General features: G+C 43.6%; 1 protein-coding gene across 6 annotated transcripts in view; it reads right to left on the minus strand.

The window, feature by feature from the left end:
- The window catches only part of EPB41L4A (erythrocyte membrane protein band 4.1 like 4A), a 726,290-nt gene that overhangs the window by 90,571 nt on the left and 617,412 nt on the right, over positions 1-18,307 (minus strand). For 3 of the 6 annotated variants that reach the window (XM_029571770.1, XM_029571760.1, XM_029571803.1), the window contains 3 exons: positions 11,354-11,437; positions 9,518-9,631; positions 8,385-8,432 (listed from right to left, as the gene is read on the minus strand). The exons of 1 other annotated variant lie outside the window; for it this stretch is intronic. In XM_029571770.1, the coding sequence (XP_029427630.1) occupies positions 8,385-8,432; positions 9,518-9,631; positions 11,354-11,437 (246 nt within the window). The remainder of the gene's footprint in view (positions 1-8,384; positions 8,433-9,517; positions 9,632-11,353; positions 11,438-18,307) is intronic. 2 more of the 6 variants (XM_029571778.1, XM_029571789.1) reach the window with 2 other exon arrangements.

Genomic DNA, 18,307 nt, shown 5'->3' on the forward strand with positions numbered 1-18,307 from the left:
ATCATTTTATGCTGCGTGCAATGATTTGTACATTGCGGATTATTTTTCTAGTTTATATATACCAGCTTCCTGCAGCTGCCTTTTTGAGGGTGTGTCAGGCGTTTGGAGAGAGGAGATTAGGTGAGTTGGTGGTAGCTGGTTGGAGTTATGAGCGATCTCTGAGTGAGGTGTCCTGTCGCTTGTTTCTAATCTGTTTCCCTTTCCCTTTGTCTATTGTCTTGATCTGTGGGTGTGAAAGTTTTTGTTAGTTTGTCCTGTTTGTCTGTCTTTGTGTTTGGGTGAGGCTTGGTGGTGAGGTGTAGGAGGAGTGGTGAGGAGTGGTGGTGAGGCATGGTAGTGAGGTGGAGGAGTGGAGAGGTGTGTTGGTGGTGAGGATGAGGAATGTTGGAGGTGTTGAGTGGAGAGAATGGAGAGTGAGAGGCAGGGAAAGATAGGAGAGGTATGAGGAGAGAAGGGAAGAAAAGAGGAGGGAGGACGAGGGAAGAAGTGCTAGGGGAAGGAGGAGTAGAGTAGGAGAAGGGACAGAGATAGGAGATAGAGAGGGGGCAAGGAATAGGAGGCAGTGGAAAGGAATACGCAGGTGAGTCCGGTGGTAGGAAAATGACAGGCTAGGGATAGACAGAGAGGGCAGAAGGGAGGGGAGTCAGTAGGGAAGGTGCCGGGGGGGGGGGTGGAGGAAGGGAACGAAGAGAAAAGTGAGAGCGAGAGTGAGGAAATGGAGGACACCACTCTGGAAGTGGTTCCCCTTCAGGCAGCAGGGCTCGTTCATATCAGGGTGTGAAGTTAAGCCTGGAGGACAATGAGATGATCATCACCAGGGTGCTGGAAAATTATGCCATGCTGTTCAGCAACGAGTGGCCAAGACCTCGAGGGCAGCCAAGATCCAGATCTGGCACAACATCACCCAGGCAATCAAGGCACAGCAGCATGAGATGCAATGGAGAGCAGGTGGCCCACAAGTACCGGGACATAAAGGCGCAGTTAAAGACCAAGGTAGCGAATCGCAACAGATACATCGGGCATACGGGCGGAAGAGCCCCTTGTCCAATTGTGAGGACACCCATGGAGGAGTGCCTTGCCTAACGGCTGGGACTGGATGTATTCGTGGGCATGGCTGAGCAGCTGACCACCTTGTGAGCAGGAGCCGGTAGGTTCACCTCACCTGTAAATGGCAAGACTGCTATAGTTGTACACATCATTTGGCATAAGACGATTGCATTGATTGACATGCAAAGTGCGCATCTCATGCCAAACGGTTCATGTGTGTATCTCTTAGCTTTGGTACTTGTGTCTCCCAGGACTCTCCCGGTCCCAGCTATGCAGCCCCAGGGACCAGCAGTGAAGACCCAGGGACCAGTCGTGCAGCAGCACTTTTCCATGCCACTTTGCTTATGGACACAGACACAGAAGAGAGAAGGAGGAGGAGCAGAAGCAGACTCCTAAACACAGCCAGATCCTAAAAGTCCTTGGCTCAGCAAGCCCACTGAATGTGAGCCCAAATCTTTCCAGCTTCATGGAGGAACCCAGCCTGCAGTGGCATACAACAGAACCAGCACAACTTCGCTCCAGCACACCACATGGCCAGCATGAGGCAGCACACACCAAGATGGAGAAGCCCACCAGCCCCCTCATGCCACTTCTGGAGGTTCAAACCTCCACTCTGCCTATGACCAGCTCAGAACAGCACAGCACCAGCACCAACTCCGGCACCAAGCAAGGCCTAAATGCATGAGCAACTGGACCAGCTGGAAAGGAGCCATGGTGTCCACCTCCACCACAAAGGGGCAGAGTTTGTGTGCCTCAGAAGGGCTGTCAATGCGCAGACGCAGGCCCATACACAAGCGCTCAACACTGTGGAAATATCTATAAATAACTTCACCAGTATCCTCACCCAGATTCTCCAAAGAATGCCGGAGCCTCCACCAGTGCCTTCCCCCAGCATCCCAAAACTGTACGCCGCATAGCAGTCCCAGGCCCAACAGATGGCCCAGGGGGAGGCCCCCCAAAGACATGCCACCCTTAAATGGAAAATCATGGCATGGCATAGAGTTATGAACGTTCTCAACTGTTGCTCTATAATGCCTAGAAACAAGATTTGTTGAACAAGCCTGGTTGGGTCTCTGGAGAGAGTTCCTGTGCTGGCTAGATGGAAGAAGACTGCTGGGCCCAGCGTGTCGGCTAGATGGAAGAAGACTGAAGAGCCCATCCTCACTACAGAGTTCCTGTGCCAGCAAGAAAGAAGATGGCTGCTGGACATGTCCTCACTATGGAGTTCCTGTGCTGAGCTGAAGGGGATAGTCTACTGTCTGCCACTGTTGTCCTGCTGCCTAGTTCTAAAGCCCTTCTTGATGTTCTGCCCATACTCCAGGCTCCTTGATGTGGTCTCCAGTCACGATCCAGCTGCTGCCTCTTCTCATCATGTCTCATCTCCTGCTCTTGATGCTGATGTCTGTCTCATCTCATCCTGCTGCTGCCCCCATGCTGGTGTCTCATTTCATCTCATGCGGCAGCTACCTCCATGCTGCTGTGTCTCATCTCATGCTGCTGCTGCTTCCATGCTGCTGTGTCTTCTTCCTAGGGCTGCTACCTTCATGCTGCTGTGACTTCTCCTGGTGTTCCTGCTTCCATGCTGCAGTGTCTCCTCCAGGGGCTCCTGACTCCATGTAGCAGTTTCTTTGCCTGGTCCTAGGCCTCTATGCTGTGCTCTCCAGTCGTGGTCCTGCTGCCTGCTACTTAACCATTGCTGCCTTGGCTCTTAGGCTGTCCCCCCTTTGAGTGCACTCTTTCAACAAACTGTCTAGGGCCTTCACTTGAACTCTGCTCCCTTGGCCCTTAGGCTGTCCCCCCTTTGTGTGTGCTCTTTCAACGGACTATCTGGGGGCCTTTTGGTTTACATCACATAGTTGTGCTGCTAATAGCTCTAAAATTAGAGCTGTACTGTAGCTACTGGGGTGCCACTTCCACTTCCTACGTTTTTTGCTGTAATCATGATTGTGCAAGAGGATAAGATGCTAACACTGCATATGTAATGTCGCCATTTCTAACAATATATACAAAGGTATACACTCAATGTGCTGTTCATTTCAATTACAATGTGATGTGCAATTGCAAATCTTGTCCTTGTAGAATGTGATTACCAAAGATGTTGACTTACTTTCAGTCTGTTGGTATTTGTTGTGTAATAAAGTAGTCACAGGTTTGAAAGAACACTTTCTGCTTGTCTGTTTTTATTGTGTGCTTTTTTCCTTAAGGTTCTCTAGGTCAAAGGTTTGGGATGCACGTGACCTTGTATGCTAGAGTGTCAGTGGCTATTCCAAGTAGGCACTTTTCTGGCAGGCAAGACCATATGGCCTATGGCATACAAGCGAAAAGCTGGTTGTATGCTCCCAAGGAAGACAGTGAGAGCTAAACAGGAAGCTCCTTACTGTGGAGCTTCAGTATTGGCACCAGCTGCCTCCTCCTGACAGCATACTTTTACCTAACTGTTGGGTACAGGAACATGTATGTGAGATGGGCACTAGGTAATGTTCACCTCCATATGCAGTCCAGTGGATTAGGTGTAGAAATGTTTGTCTAGAGGTACAGTACCTATGTCTTCACTCTGTTGGGGACTAATTGATTGTCTAGCTATGCAAAGGTCATAGTGCATCTCTTACAAACTATTGGCCTGTAACATTGTGAAGATATATTACCTCTGACCAGAAAATGGCCCTTCTCTCTGGTTTTGGCACCGAATGCTATCATGACATAAGTCTTCAGTCAGAGGGCTACTTTAAAATGACAAAGCCCTAAGTATGTTTTATATCTAAGGAGCATAAATGTGCAACTGCACATGTCCGGGACACAGAGTACATACTGAACATGTAAAGACTACATTTGGACAATTACTTGGGTCCTCACTCCACCTAAAAGGCAATCTGGACAAAATCCTTTTTAGGTGCCACATTAAATAAAATGGTTTCTACTTGCAGGCTACTCTAACATCGTATCAGCAGTTGTATGACAACTATGGAGGAGTGAGGGAATTGTGTAGGTTAGACAAACCCCCCAGCCCAAGAACAGACAGCTATGAGGCCTGCTGTTGCTTAAGAGTAGGAAGACTGGCATGTGGATCTGTTTAATACTTGCTTGCTATTAGCTTTAGCGAACAGGTATTGCATGGTTATAACATTGGAAATAACTACACCTTTTTCCCTGCCATTAAGCTGTGTGATAAGTGTGTGTGTGTGTGTGAGTGTGTGTGTGAGAGAGAGAGAGAGAGAGAGAGAGAGAGAGAGAGAGAGACTCTGGGGAGGTCCTCACTGTGTGCACCTATTTATATCTCTATAGGAGGGCCACCTGATAGGTTGAGGTGAGGTGTTAGTGGTGGTTTACGCTTTAAGGGCCAGTTTCACATGTAGAGTTAGACTTACAAATGGCACAGTACACCTTGGTGAAGATCTGATGTCATTTGGAGTGAGGAAAGCCTCACAAAGATGAAATTTCTACTATGTTCTCTCACCCTAGCTTGATGGTACCCTGTTGTGCGGTAACTTACCAATTTCCATAAACAGCCCCTTTATTCATAACGCATGTGTTGTCAATGCGTTATTGATGAATCTAGGTCTAAGTTAGCCAAATCAGTAGCTCCTTCTTGTTACACCCCTGTCCCAACCACCACTTAGCTGGATAGCTATTTGGCTAAATAGTTAACCAGATAAAGAGCGACCATTCAATGAAGCCAAATATTAAAACGCCGCCACGTAACTGGATAAGTCTGAACTTATCCGGCTAAGTCATGAGGAACATCAGGCCCTAAGCTAATTGTATGCACAGTGCAACTGATCAGACAGAGTCACATTATAGAGTGTGTAACCCTTTTAACACAAGCTCTTCATGTAATTTTAGCATCATTATTCTCCCAGCCCAATATAAAAAGATATTTAGCCAAGAGAACAACCCCCCCCACCCCCGCCCAACCTCTCTACAGGCAGCCAATCTACTCCCTCATCCTTCCTAACCACCTGTAAGGCAGTAGGCAGTTCAAAGTGCAAGGCAGCAAAAACACCATTTCAAAGGATATGGTAGTAAATAGAGAACAATAAAATGTATTGCATGTTTACACTAGAATCTCATAGGGTCGTACAAAATAGAAACAGCAACAACAAAAACAGTATTTATCAAAATTCCAAACTACAAAATGCAACAAAATAAATGTTTAATACAAATAATAATTAAAGTACTAAATAATCCTAATAATACACCATGTAAAAATAAAACTTACCCTACTAGCTAAGATCTGGAAACAATACCAAGTTAAATACATGCAATTAGATTAAAATAATGGAAATATAGGAACCTAATTAGACTCCAAAGACTTGTTTAAATAACTAAGCCTAGGTATTTCATTTAAACTTAGCAATATCTTTTGAATGCCTGACATCAGCAAGGACAGTGTTCCACAAAGCCAATAAAAAAACAAAGAAAAAGCCCAGTGTGCATTTGTGAAGGACAGAATTGTAACAAAAGGAGCCTGCGATGATCTTATTTGTCTAGAGGGCATATAAGATGTCAAGAGTTCGAAAAAGTAAGGTGGCCCATCAAGAGACATGACTTTAAAGGCCAGCAACAACATTTTTAATTCGATGTACCAATAGTTGGTCACCCAGTGAAGAATGAACAGTATTGAAGTAATATGCTCATTATTACCAGGTCCTGATAGAACCCTAGCAGCTTTATTTTGTATCTGCTCAATCTAATGGATAGATTTAGCAGGAAGATCAATTAATAGACTATTGCAATAATTGAACCGTGTTGGAGGTAGGCTGCTCTCTTCTCTTACTGACTCCTGGTCCTGCAGGTGGTACTGAAGGGAGGAGCTTGGTGGATAGGGGAGATAGGTTGTGGATTGGGTGTATTTCAGGCTAAGAGAGTTAGAGTTAGGGTATTGCATGACTGCCTTCCAGGTGGGGGGAAACTAATTGAGTAGGTCATCTCGGTAGGAAGTGGGGCCCAGGACACTGCCTTCTCCACGTAGTTAGCTATGCACTGATTTTTGGCACACTCCATCAATGACCTCTCCAGAAGTTTAATTAAATTTACCATGGCGAAATGGCCAAGATACATGCAACACAATTTTTTACATTCTGTGGCAATGATTAATAAGATCATTACCATGGTATCTAAATATTTAAAATACACAGCTGCATTAAAAATTAACATAATCATATTATTTTTAACTTAGCCAGCCAGACTCAGAGCATTACATATGCATTCTCTAATACACATGTTAAACTCATTTTAATGTGTGCGGTAGTATTAAACTCCTTCATGTCCTAAAGTGTTTCCTGCTTCTAGGTACAAAAATAGCTTCTGGGAGATCCTGTGGCCTGATGAAGCTAGGGCTGGTGCACACCTCACTGTGCCAGATGGAAAGAGATGAGGGTGTCAGGCAGTACACTAACAGCAGTTAGGGCAAGGAGGGCAAGACTCCACAGGTTGTCCCATCCTCGGCTTGCACTAGCAGTCTCCTTGAATACTGTGTATGGCTACAGTTGCCCTATCTCAAATAGATAAAAGCAGAACTAGAAAAGGCACAGAGATGAGCAACAAAAATGATAAAGGGGATGGAACAGATCCCTTATGAAGAAAGGCTAAAGAGGTTAGCGTCTTTCAGCTTTGAAAAAAGGTGACAGAAGGGATATGAAATGAGTTCAGAAAATCACGAATGAGGTGGAGCAAGCATATAAGGAAAGGCTATTTACTCTTTCAAATTGTACTAGGACCAGGGGGTCACGCCACTAAACTAATAGGTAGCAGATTTAAAACAAATAGGAGAAAGTAATTTTTTTTCACTCCGCGCAAGCTCAAGTTGTTGGAGGATGTGATCAAGGCACCTAGCATACCCTGTATTTAAAAGGGGTTTGGTAATTTTCTAGAAAAAAAGATAAAGGTTTTGGGTTGGGACCAGCAGAAGCTTCCAACGTCCAGTTTTTCTCAATGCAGACAAGGAAGCAAGTTCATAAATGTTTCAGGGTCAGTGACCTGGCAGAAAATCACTACTGCATTTGGACAAACTCGTGGAGGAAAAGTCCATAAACCATTGGCAGACTTAGAAAAGCCATTGCTAATCCCTAGGAGTGAGCAACATGGAATGGATCTACTCTTTGGAATCTGCTGGGTACTTGTGAGCTGGATTGGCCACTATCACAGACAGGCTGCTGGGCTTCATGGGCCTTCAGTCTGACTCAGCGCGGTATATTTTATGTTGTCATGTAAGTCAATGGCACACGTGTCCTGAAAATTACATTTTCACCAGCACTGCAGCAACATAATGTGATATAATTAGGAACCATCATTTTCAGTTTTTAATTTGATTTTTTTCCTGGGAATTTCAATGTTATTTAAAAAAAAAAAAAATCTGGAAAAATGAACTTTCCACTGATTTTTCTCCTGTATGTTATAAAAAAAAAAGTCATTTTTCCACTGAGTTTTTTGTTGATGTTGTTCTAACATTGAAATTCCAAGAAAAATAAAGTAAAAACTGAAAACTAAGGTCCTAGATAAAATGCAATAGAAATCGATCAGATGGAATTGATCATTACCAGTCAGCACAGGCACATGAGGAAAAACAAAAGTAGAAAACACGCTCAACTGAAAAAGGAAAATAATCAGTGGGGACTGAAATGTAGGCAGAATGTGTTAATTTGAGAAGATAAATAATTAAGTAAAGTGCCTGTTTCCTATTTTGCATTTGAATCTGGGTGGGTTTTTTTTGTCTTGGTGCACTTTTATTATTTAGATTCTTGATAAAACTGTATTGTGTTCCATTCTAGCTTTTTCTCACAAAATACTATGCATTATGTCGCATTACATTATTAATCTAATTTAAGGGCAGAGCCATGTAAGAAAAGTGTTCAGAAACATCTGAAGGCCTTTTTCTTCACTCAAGCCTTTGGTGCTTTATGAATATCAACCACTTCAGCTATTAGATTACATCCATATTCAGTACTTAAAAAGGTAGGGTGGAACTGGTTGCCGACTTAGGTTTTCTGTTGGGTCTGCTATATTAAGTTGTTTTGCTGTTTTGTTATACGTTGTTTGTATGTTAATTTTATGAGTGTGTTATTTGAAACCTGCCCAGAATGGTAAATGGGCAGGTAAACATTTTAAACATACAAACAGATAAATCTATGCATAAGGGTTCCATTTCTTGCCTGCAGGAGCCTGGGAGAGAGCTCTTGGTTGGGTTAACTGATTAAATATACATGGGAAACAAACACAACTGCACCCACCAACTGGATGCTTTGAGATTTGCCATCCCAGTGCCTCCTTACCAACTTGCTTAATTTATTTTCTCATGTATCTAATCTTACTAAAATTCGCCTCCCCAACAGAATACATACCTCCTTCGTTGCTTTAGATCTGAATCTTCACCACTGTTTTGTCCTTTCCTGAAGAATCAAGTATTAGGAATACATATTTTTTTAAACACTACATAATTCATGCACAGTCATTCTCTTTATAACACTCTCTTCAAGGCTAAAAGTTAAAAGAAAAACAGACATTCCCTTTAACATGTACAGCACACAAAATTAGCTACTTATTGGCTTTTGTTAACCTTTTGTACAAAATATTTCTTTAGTGCCCTTTTCTGCTATAATAGAGGGGGAACGGATTGAGTTTGCTCAACACTTTTATATCGGTATGACACATATGGAAAGGTAAATAACTTCCGGTAGCAAAGAAAGGAAAAATGGGCTGAGTCTATGCCCTCCTGTGCTCAGAAGGCCCATCTCCAAGCCTCCTATCAGAGAGGTTCAAGGGGGCTCAGCATGCTGAAGAGCAGATATCCTGAGACATGAGAAGGGAGAGGTGGGGCAGGGGCGAGGGGGAAGAGAGGTACAAAAAACAAAACCTGAAGGGTTCAGTCACCTTTTATCCTCAGACTGCAAAGGGGACATGTGTTGCCTACAACGGTGGGGATGAAATAACAGGAATAAAGCCCTCCCTCCACCCCCCAACAAAAAAAAAAAAAAAGATGAACCAAATTTTTAATCCAGTAAATCTCAACCCAGTCCTCAGGACACACCTAGCCACTCAAGTTCTCAGGATATCCTCAATGAATATGTATGAGAAAGATTTGCATGCACTGCTTCCATTGTATGTAAAACTCTCTCATGCGTATTCATTGTGGATATCCTGAAAAACTGACTGGCTAGGTGTACACCACGGATTGGCTTGAGAACCGCTGCTTTAAACCAATGAACCAATGAAAAAAAAGTGATACCCTCTTGCAATTCTTTCAACACATGAATTGAAAAAGTAAGAAATGCCCATTCCTATCCCCTCTACACCCCTTCCACCCTCCAAAGCTGTGTGGAACAGAGAAGCTTTTTGTTATTCAAGTACAGCAATTTGCTGTGATAAATGAGAGAGAATATCAAGAAAATATCCCAAAAGCTTCCAATGAATGAAGTATGCATAAGCCCACGCACACTGCATGCAGTCACACTGCTCTACTTGCCCACACTCTTACCTCCGCCTCACAGGCTGCCCATAATCGTGATCGCTGCCGCCTGATTGGTTACGCCGTCGGGGGTTTGGGAACTTTGGTGACTTATTGCGGTCACTGGGAGAATTATACAGCCCGCTAAGGTTAAACAGCAAGAGTCAGCAACTGATCTGAACGCTATGAAAAGCTATAAGATGTCCACTATCATTAGAGAGGCTAATATGGGAGGGTACATATTTCATTCCGAGAAAACACTGCAAACACAGATGGCAAAAGACCCATGGAGGCACAGATGCCACTGAAAAGGAGCGCATGTGACAAGACTCAAATCAAACTGGGATTCAAGATGTTATCGCTTTTTCAGAGGCAGGTTTGTAATCTTTACCCTTGAAAACGAGAGGACGGTGCACAGATCTAAAGAGATGGGTGAGAGGAGCTACCACAACACCGCCACTTGTGCTCCTGTGAGCCACCGCAGAGAGGGTAATACACATCCCATGATCGGGAACAACCCATGTAAAATTCATACGTAACCAGCCATGCTATGCACAAAGGGATGAATAGGAATTGCCCAAGCTTTTATACACACATTACTTTAATCACTGGGGTAACAAAATTAGCTATTTTCCATGTACTCTGGAATTTTTGCAGCACTATTGTAAATCCTCTTTAACAAGTGGAATGAATGCATGGTCAACACAGTAAATGAAGGTCGCTCAGACATTTTGGTCTTAAAATTTGAAAGGTTAAACATGATTCTTTAAGACATCATGGGCTCAGCAGCATCTCCGTGATAAATTAAATGAAACCAGAGGAAGAGAAAATCTATTATGAATGCTTTAACCCTTCAGCAGTTGCAGACGTTAGTGTTCTCCTGCAACATTTACTTGCCTGGCATAGTAAAACTGTACTGATAATTTTGGGATAGTAATACCTAAAGTGTCTCATTACCTCTAACTGGTAATTTTCAATTTAAGTGCCACAAGTAATCATTGCTCATCAAAATATCAAAGCATCCATAATAAATTCATTTCAAGGCCCACTTGAACAAATTATTTCAATGCTTGCTAAAGTACATAAACAAATAAATAGTAATTTTTCATACTTATGAGCACAGTGCAAAAAACACTTGGACTGAAATTTCTAACCCATTAAAAGCTGCAATGATAGACAGCACTTAAAATGATTTGAGCAGTTACATTACAGACAGAGGTGCACTTGAATTCTAAAACATTTTGCCTGGTCTTGCATGGAGTTACTCCCTTATTTATAAAGCTTTTAAATAACACCACCAAAAAAAAAAAAGCCCTGCAGTTTCCTTAAGACTGTGCAGTCCACGGGTTCGCCTCCTTTTCCCTTAACTGATAGCACTGCGGAGGCAGCACTCAACATTTCCTCAGGGAGAGAAGAGCGCTCCAGCTGCTACCATTGCTCCCCAGTGAAACCTAGAAACCAGCTCGGCAGTGCACCTGTGCTGTGTTTCACAGGCTTGGATGGAAGAGCATTCACAGGGATGGATAGAACTCAAGCCAGCACGGATTAAGGGCCAGATCATGTCCCCTTTTTGAACCACACTTCTAATAAAAAGCCACAAGAACAACTGAAACAGGTGCCAACAGGGCTGAAAGCAAAAGTAACATTAAAAGACAAGCTGGCAAAACCCAGGAACTGAGCAGCAAGCGTCCTGCTGCCTCAAATATGCAAATCCCAGACGCGGGTAACTCAGGAGTTGCAGGGATTATTTTATTTCGTTCACTTGCAGTCACTGACTCCTGGTTAATGCTGAAAGCTTCTTGTAACATCTTTCATACCACACATCCCCCATGCTGCACGATCAATAAATTATCAGCTGCACAATACCTTTGAGGACCGTTCTCTTTCCATGGCAGACTTCCTTTCCTTCTTTGGGTTTCTGGACTGTAGTCACATTTTACTTTCTTGGTACTTTAAAAGTAAAAACAAATAAAGCAAAAGACTATACAATAAGAAAATCACCTTTGGCAACAATTTGCTGAATTTTCAACCAGTAGCCCCCAGGTAATCTCTGTAATATCCAAAGATGCATTTAGTGAGAAAGGCTAAAATAAATTGCAATTTAAGATGACCATCATAAATTTTATTCATGATCTGGACTGTACTAGATAGGCAGGTTTTTAGGATAGTGAACTCAAATTACAAAAAAATGTAACTGGAAAAAATTTCTAAAAAAAAATGTTTCAAAGCTCCAGAAATGACCCAGGTCTTTGTAAATTTCTTTGGGGGTGATATTCAGAAAGTTCCATAGTGCCTAAGGTACCAGGCTGAAAGGTAACTGGTTATGTTAAGCTCAATTTCAACTAGGTATCAGCTAAAATGTTACCTAAATCTAACCAAGTAGAACTTACCCGGCTAGATTTATGCTTAACTTTTCGGTGCTGCCAGGCTTAAGCTGTTAAAATGTAGCCAGCTAGTGCTGAAAATCAGTGCTAACCAGCAAAGTCGTCCCTAGCCTGGGAAACGCCTCTGGTCCAACCATCTTTTTGCACAATTAAATCTAGCCAACTAATGAATCTAAGCAGCCAGATTTAGCTGTTCTGTGGGTGAAATTTTCACCTTCAGGATGTAGCTACCTAAATTCTTAGTTCATGTGGTTAGATTCTTCTGAATACAGGCCACTTGATTTTCTAGAAGCATACTTCTGTGATTTCTGCTAAAACTGAAAGCCAAAAAAAGTGTGATTTAGGAGTGTAGAATTTTCACTTCATAATGGGAGCTGATTGACTGGGAACAAGCTAAGTATTTTTCCTTTGTTGGTTGTGAACATTAGAGTTAAAAACAAACTGTTCAGGAAAGACAACTCAGTGTGATACTATCTGATTATGTCAAGGTAGCAAAACAGTTTTATAAGGCGATGGCTACAGTCAGCCAGAAGGATGCTAGGATGCATAGAGAGGTATAACTAGTAGGAAAAAAAAGTTGATAAAATCTCTTTACAGGTGTTGTCGAGGCTTCCTTCAGAATAATATGTTCTGTTCTGGATACCATATGGAGACAACAATGGCAGCAGAAATTTAAAAAATGTGGGATAAACACAAAGCATTCCTTATTGGCAAAAAGACAGAAACAAAACACTGAGGTAGTCTGCATGGAGCAGTGCTTCAACTCTAAACTGCACTGAAATGATTATATTGTTCTCCCAAGAAAGAGAGGAAGGTAATTGCACAGAGCAGCAATTATAATCATAAACAGAAAGAACAAGGGTAACCTGCAAGGAGCAGCATTTACAACATCCAAAATCCTTGCTAGGCAGACTGGATGGGGCATTTTGGTCTTTTTCTGATGTCATTTACTATGTTACTATACATGATACATTTCAGTTTTGTTATTTTAAGTGTTACTATATTTTACCTATTAACTATGCTTGAAGGACTCTAGTGAATGGTTCTACTTGAAGTCATACATAATGGTACTTTTGATGTATATCTGATATCTGCACGAGAGGTCAGATGATGCGGTGGTCCCGAGTGGCTGTGTAGGTTAGGGCTCCCCCAGGAAACCAGCACAAAATGTGAAATCAATAGCCGAAGGAACACCAGCCTGCATATTTAAAGTCCAGGAAAGCCCTAAGGTAACTGCAGAACCAATTTTTTAATATCCAGCGGGGACCAAATCGGATGTAGTTGGGCACAGCAAGCTGGAGAGCAACATGGCCGCTGACAACGGAACACACATTGCCTGATAGAGGAAAGATCTGGTACTGCGGTGTGGACTGTTTAAACGAATAAATGATAGGAACCATCAGCAACGCTCCCCAAACGCAGGGCTGCTCAGACGGTAACCTTACAATTTGCTGAATCAGAGATTAGAAAAACGGGGGCATAACGAAAAAAGGACAGAGTCTAGTGGCAGCAATACCCAGGAGGCATTTTGCTCTTTACTGGATTAACCCTGTCGAGAGTAATACGAATAGTATAAGTGCCCTGCTCTGTGCTGTTTGTGCCCCAGAGAGGTGGCGGGCTGGTGGCGACGCTGTTCTCCGCTGTGAGATAGGAGGCCCTTGCACTTGCAGCGTGTGTTGTGATCCTTGGCCCCCGGGGAAGTAACATGGTGGTCGGCGGGAGACCGCGCGACGCGTGAAAGTGCAGAGATCCATTAAAAGGGCAGTGAGAGCAAGCACAAAAAGGGAAGAAGGAAGAGATAAGAAAAGAGAAGAGAAGAGAGGGGAAAGTGGGAAAGAAGGAAAGAGGGAAAAAAAGAAAAAACAAAACAAATACTACAGAAGTGGCCCAGAGACTTGATTCCCCCAACACTACTATCCGGAGACCTGCCTCTATTTGGAGCTGAGAGGTGTGGGCACACTGAGGTGGGTAGCTAGTAGCGGTCTTATTTGGGAACTGCAGCAGCTTTTCTCACAGCACTAGAGCAGTGAAAAAGTAATTGTTATGAGACAAATTAAACAGACTCGCAAAGTAAGGTGCTGGCTCCAAGTTTAGTGAGGTTCTGGCACAACTGCTTTTATCAACTGGCTGAAAATTTTCTATTACATTCTGGTTGTGAGCAACATCAGTAAATAGCAATAACATCGAAGTAGTTGTGTTTGGCTAAGCATTCCTGGGAGCAAGTATGCTCACTCTCATTATTATTGACACAAGGAGGTAATGGATACAAGAGCAGTCAAAAAAGATAAGCTGCATTTAAAAATAGCAACTTCTAAGATTGCGTCTAGCAAGGAAAATAAAGGCCAAACTGACTCGAACTCTTTAAATGTGACCTCCCTAACAGAAGCGGTGGTGCAAGCACTAAATGTTGCAAGCTCAGAGGTGCGGTCACTTGCTCAAGAGGGATTGTGAGCCCTTGGGCCATGTCGCGGCTAAGAGAGGAGCCCCAAGACCCATACCGTGGGAGGTGAGTGTGTTCAGGCACGGGGTGGAGCTGGAACAAGGCTGGACCAGGATCAAGACTTGGAACATCGAGGAACTGGAACTAGGCAGGCTCAGACCTCCACTGGACCTGCACACACCGGTGAGACCCAGCAATGTAATGCTGGTCTCATGAGTAGCCCTCAAGCCACTCGATAGCCCTTCCAGACCCATTACTTGGGAACGACAAGTGCGTGAGGCCAGACAGAGGCTGAGGGCAGGAACAAGACCAGACATGGAACTCAGGAACTTGGAAGACTCAGGCAGGATTCAGGATTCAGGTACTAGTTACAGGGTGAGTACTGCACCACAGAGCACTCCACAGCCACCCATGGCTGGTAGCGGATGACGCCAAAAGCGAAGCAGACTCCAGGCGAGAAAGTGAAGACTTGGAACTGGAAACATGTCGAAGATTCAGGAGAGGCCTGCACCAAAGCGCACCCTACACAACCACCCATGGCTGGTCGCGGACCACACTGAAGTGGAGCAGGTTCTGGCTTGAGTCTAGGGCATGGACGGAAGCAGGAACAAGGTACTCCGAAGACCAGGAACAGGATTCAAGAGTCAGGATTCAAGACTCGTAACTTGGATTCAGGAACAGACCTCAGCATTAAAAACAAGGGCCTTCCAGAGACTTGCGCTGCAGACATGAAGACAGGCCTTGTGCCACGAAGTGCCCAACACAGCCTCCCATGGGCTGGTCATGGACCACGACGGTGGCATGCCAGGAAGGGTGGAGAAGCAGGAAACCTGGAAGCAGGACGAAGAGCCGGCGATGGGAACATCAGGATCAGGACTAGAACATCAGAATATGGAGCATCAGGAACATCAGGACATGGAACAGGTGACGAAGGAGCTCCAATGAGAATCAAGACCAGGAACATCAGATGAAGGAGACCAGGATCATCAAATGAAGAGCCATCTAAATAAGAGAAGACCACAGAGGACAATGACCGGAAGAAGACCACAGACCACTGTGAAGTCCGATTCGAAGGCCCTGAGGAGTGAAAGATGAGCCCTTTAATAGGGCTGGGCTAGGCACAGTGATGTCGTCATCCGTTGGGGTCGCGGGGCTTTTCCTGCCGCTGGCCCTTTAAATATTGTGAAGAGGTGCGCGGTGCACCTAGAGGCCCGACAGGGAGGGGCAGGTGTCGGCGGCATTTCTCCCACGAAGGTGCGGTTGCCAGCTGCTTCACCTACCGCGGGAAGAGCAGGACCAGCATTCAGCTGGCAAGTGGCAATGGCGGCTCTTCTCTGCGAAGATGGAATGATGGCCCTTCCTGCTACACACAGTGGCGTTGGGCCGCGAGGAGCGGTGGCGGTGATCCGGGTGGCCTAGGCCAGAAGAAGAGGATGTCCTGCGCCGTCGGGCCGGCGTGAGGTGAAAGCTGCTTGCGGGATGGGCTCCGCGAGCAGCATTGTAACACTAAATGGGAGATTCGATTCACTATCAGCACAAATTTTGGAAGTTCACTCTTACATAACGGTCATTGGACGTCATATCGATCAAGTAGAAGGAAGACAGTGTTGTGGAAGATGATTCCACCATGATGCAGAGAAAAATCCAAAACCTAGAATCCCAGCTCCAAGAGCAATCTGAGAAGCTCGAGGATCTGGAAAACAGGTCTCACAGGAGTTATCTCCACATTGTGGGCCTCCCTGATTCTCTATTAGAAGGCAACTTGGAAGGTATCTTTCAAATTGAGTGAGCACACCGCTTGGGAGCTTACCAGGCAACAAATTCAAACCTAGAATAGTTATCATTAAAATTCTAAACTATACGCACAAAGTGGCAATTCTACAAGCCTACCATAAATGGAAATTGCTACAATTTCAGGAACATAAGATATTGATTTTCCAAGACTTCTCAGCAAGGTTCTCTGCGAAATAAAAAGAGTTTGTCCCAATATGCTCTGAGCTGGTGAAATGTGAGATAAGTTTTGCACTGCAATACCCAGCAAAACTGAAGATCTGGCATGCCAATTCCTCCCTACTGTGCGAAGATGCGACCTTGGCGAAGAAATTTCTCACTTCTCTCCCTACAGTAGACTCCTGAATAGTGGACTAACTGAATGAGCTGAGTTTAAATGTGCTAGCAATTCCTTTTTTTTTTTTTTTTTTTGCAGGTTATGCTGTCAATCTGATATCTGCATGGAGTTATTTATTTATACATTAATGGACCACCTCCCCATCCTTCACAAGATTGTCCAAAGTAATGTACAGCAATTTAAAAAAAAAAAAAAAAGTAGGCCATGATGTTAACTTGGAAAATTGAGAATCCTAAAGCATCAAAATCTTATCTTCCTCAATATCAGCTCATCCATTGCAATGAGATAATATATCTGAAAATAACAAAATATTGTGACTAATGATATTTTTTTATTTAAATTTATCATTCATTTAGGGGTCAATTTTAATGACCTGTGTGGTTCCCAGCACACGAACATGGGTGCGCTGATTTTATAACATGTACATGCATGATATTAAATCTGATGGCCGCATGTGCGGGCAGTTCGCAAATTGCGCGCGCGTGTGTGTGTGTGTGTGTGTGATTTTACAATGTGACATGCGGCAACGTGAGTAGGGCTTCCCCAGTCCACTCCAATTAAGGAGTGAACTAGGAGGGAACTTCCCTATACCTCTATCTATAATCTTCCTACCTTTTCCCCTTTGCTGCTTCTTTGGAGCAGCAGTAGATTCTGCTTCCCCGGGACAGCAGCTAATGGCATTGTCACGGTCCACTCCTTGCCCAGACCACTACCCCCGGCCCACCCCTTTGGAGAGGCCGGGCACCTTCAGTGCATAACAGGGTTTATACGTGTGGGCAAGCCCTTCTGAAAATGCGTTTTTACCTGTGTGGCTCTTTTAAAATTGGGCCGCTAATGTCTAAAGCCACTCTAAGCAACATACAATAAAAAAAACAATTGAACATGTAAATATAGACCCACAAAAAAAAAAAAATCAACCAACTATACATAAGACAAATACAAAAACAAATCAAAAACAGCCATCATCTAACAAAAAATCCAAGCATAACCCAGCAAAAACAAAGCTTGGCAGTATCAATACACTACCCACATTTTCCCACCCCCCAACAAACTCGTAACTGCCCACTGTCAAATCATTGCTGGTCTTCTATGACCACGCAACATCAAACATCAAATTAACTGATTATCTAATCTATGATAACTCATTAAGAACAGCTAAATCTCTTTTTTGAATAGTGCAAGTGCCTGGCAGTCAGCTTTCTGGATTCTATATCATCACTCTTGGGAGTAGCACAGTGAATAGGGGCCAATTCCTGCAACACTTTTGATTTCAGAGCACTCAGGGATTGCAATGGATAGTACTCACTTCATCTGAAGGCATGCCATGCTCAGAGGTTCAAGCATCCTCCAAGATTCTTGCAACATCTGTATTTCCTGTCATTTTGCTCTCGCATTCATTTCATCAAAACATCACTTCATTTTTCTCTCACTATACTCTCTTAAAAATAACCTTAGCAGTGCTTTCTGTTAACTAAATATATTGAAAGTTCTTGGAACGAGAAGGGGGAAGGGAGAGGAAAATTGGCAAAGTATCTTCAGTTGGAGAATATCACACCCGTGAAGTCTTTTGTTCACTCTGCTTTTAACCTTGGCATGCTTTTATCTAGGTCACGGAGCAGGTCACCTAATGCTTTTCAGCTATCAAATTGAAAAGCTAGCCATTCAGGCATAGCAGTCAAAGCGAAAGCTAAGAAATGTGATTTCAGAAAATGAGCCTTATTTTCTTGATATGGCACTTTTTGAGAGCACCATTAAAAAAAAAAAAAAAAAACCCCAAAAAAACTCAGATAATTTTTTTTCGACCAGAAGTACATGCTGCCTTTTGTTGTTGAAAAGTGTTTTGCATAAGATAACAGTTGATTTTTTTT

This window comes from Rhinatrema bivittatum, chromosome 1 (genome assembly GCF_901001135.1).
Source record: "Rhinatrema bivittatum chromosome 1, aRhiBiv1.1, whole genome shotgun sequence".
NCBI lineage: Eukaryota > Metazoa > Chordata > Amphibia > Gymnophiona > Rhinatrematidae > Rhinatrema > Rhinatrema bivittatum.